The sequence below is a fragment of the Mandrillus leucophaeus genome, unplaced genomic scaffold (genome assembly GCF_000951045.1).
Source record: "Mandrillus leucophaeus isolate KB7577 unplaced genomic scaffold, Mleu.le_1.0 Scaffold13, whole genome shotgun sequence".
Taxonomy (NCBI): Eukaryota; Metazoa; Chordata; class Mammalia; order Primates; family Cercopithecidae; genus Mandrillus; species Mandrillus leucophaeus.
In genome coordinates this window covers 8248188-8250239 of record NW_012101254.1, presented here as the reverse complement: position 1 = coordinate 8250239, position 2052 = coordinate 8248188, and the positions used below count along the sequence as shown (strand labels likewise).

At 47.6% G+C, this 2052-nt stretch overlaps 1 protein-coding gene across 3 annotated transcripts in view; it reads left to right on the top strand.

Annotated features, from left to right (window-relative positions):
* The window catches only part of FKBP1B (FK506 binding protein 1B, 12.6 kDa), a 17085-nt gene that overhangs the window by 6305 nt on the left and 8728 nt on the right, over positions 1–2052 (top strand). For all 3 annotated transcript variants that reach the window (XR_001005203.1, XM_011972717.1, XM_011972716.1), the window contains one exon: positions 674–786. Coding sequence is in view for 2 of the 3 variants with exons in the window: in XM_011972717.1 (XP_011828107.1) it covers positions 676–786 (111 nt within the window). In the remaining variant the exon portion in view is untranslated. The remainder of the gene's footprint in view (positions 1–673; positions 787–2052) is intronic.

Here is a 2052-nt window from a genome sequence, read left to right as displayed (position 1 = left end):
AAAAAAAAAATCAGTCTGGATGCCAAGTGAACAACGAAACGGAGGCGGGTAAAAGAGGATCAAAAAGACCAGTTAGGAGGTTCTTCTTGTGTACAGGTGAAATAAGCTGGTTACTTGGTGGTGGTAATAGAAGCAAAGAAAAGGCCAGGAGCAGTGGCTCAGGCCTGTAATCCCAACACTGGGAGGCTGATGCAGGTGCTGTGGTCAGGAGTTCAAGACCAGCCTGGCCAACATGGCGAAATCCTGTTTCTACTAAAAATACAAAAATCAGCCGGGTGTGGTGGCAGGCGCCTGTAATCCCAACAATGTGGGAGGCTGAGGCAGGAGAATCGCTTGAACCCGGGAAGTGGAGGTTGCAGTGAGCTGAGATTGTGCCACTGCACTCCAGCCTGGGTGACATAGCAAGATTCTGTCTCAAATAAATAAATAAATAAAATAGGAATGAAGAAAATAGGTGGATTACAAAGATATGGAGGACTTAGTGATAGGTAGTATGTGGGGGTGAGGCAGAGGGAAGTGTCCAGATTTCCTGCCTGGGCAACAGGATGGATAGGGAGGATTGGAAGAGGAGCAGGTGTGTGCAGAAAAGGCATTCCATTTTAGACATGTGGAATCTGAATTGGGAGTTAACTCATGACCACAGCTCTGTTGCACCCGATTCTTGCTTTGACAGGAATGCTCCAAAATGGGAAGAAATTTGATTCATCCAGAGACAGAAACAAACCTTTCAAGTTCAGAATTGGCAAACAGGAAGTCATCAAAGGTTTTGAAGAGGGCGCAGCCCAGGTAGGTGAGGATTCACATTAAAAGAGATCTGGAGACTTGGGGATCTGGGCTCAGCACTCTGCCCTCCACCTCCACCTTCACCCACTCACAGACCACTACTGCTTTGACTCTACCGCCAGGGCATGGCAACGCCATCTGGTATCCCCTCCTGGCTTTGTGTCCCCACCCCTCTCCTTGCCAGCATGACTCTTTTGTGTCCCTGGGAGCTCTCATCCCAAGCACATCCCCTAGGCTTGCTTAGAACTACCTGAGAGGGCCAGGCATGGTGACTCATGCCTGTAATCCCAGCACTTTGGGAGGCCGAGTGTGGCGGATCACTTGAGGCCAGGAGTTCAAGACCAGACTCACCAACATGGTATAACCCCGTCCCTGCTGAAAATACAGGTGTGGTGGTACACGCCTGCAATCGCAGCTACTTGGGAGGCTGCGACAGGAGAATCACTTGAACCCGGGAGGTGAAGGTTGCAGTGAGCAGAGATTGTGCCACTGTACTCCAGCCCAGGCGATGGAGTGAGACGCTGTCTCAAAAAACAAAACAAAAAAATAAACTAGCTGAGGTCTACCAGTTGTCTGGGACTGAGGTGGCGGAAGAGTTGGGGTGGAGTAGGCCAAAAAGATTTTTTGTTTTTTTTGCTTTTTTGGAAAGAATTTCAGACTTACAAAAATATTACAGAAATAGTACAGAGTTCTTCTATACTCTATTCAGCTTCCCCTTCTTGCATAACCATAGTACAATTATCAAAACCAGGACATTCACACTGATACAATATAACTTATTCAAATTTTTGATTATTCAAAATTCAAAAATAGATTTAAATTTCACCAATTGTCCTACTAATGCTGAGCGGGTTCTCAACAACTGCTGTGATGAGCCCTGGTTCAAGCTCTTCTTCCTTGGTCTGTCTGTGAAGTCCTTATGATGCTCCCTTACAATAGGTCTTGTTTTTGGTGTTTTTTTTTAGACAGAGTCTCACTCTGTCACCGAGGCTGGAGTGCAGTGGCCCAATCTCAGCTCACTGCAACCTCCACCTCCTGGATTCAAGCGATTCTCCTGCCTCAGCCACCCAAGTAACTGGGACTACAGGCACCTGCCACCATGCCCAGCTACTGTTGTTTGTTTGTTTGTTTGTTTGTTTTTGAGACATAGTCTCACTTTGTTGCCTAGGCTGGAGTGCAGTGGCACAATCTCAGTTCACTGCAACCTCCGCCTCCCAGGTTCAAGCAATTCTCCTGCCCCAGCCTCCCGAGTAGCTGGGATTACAGGTG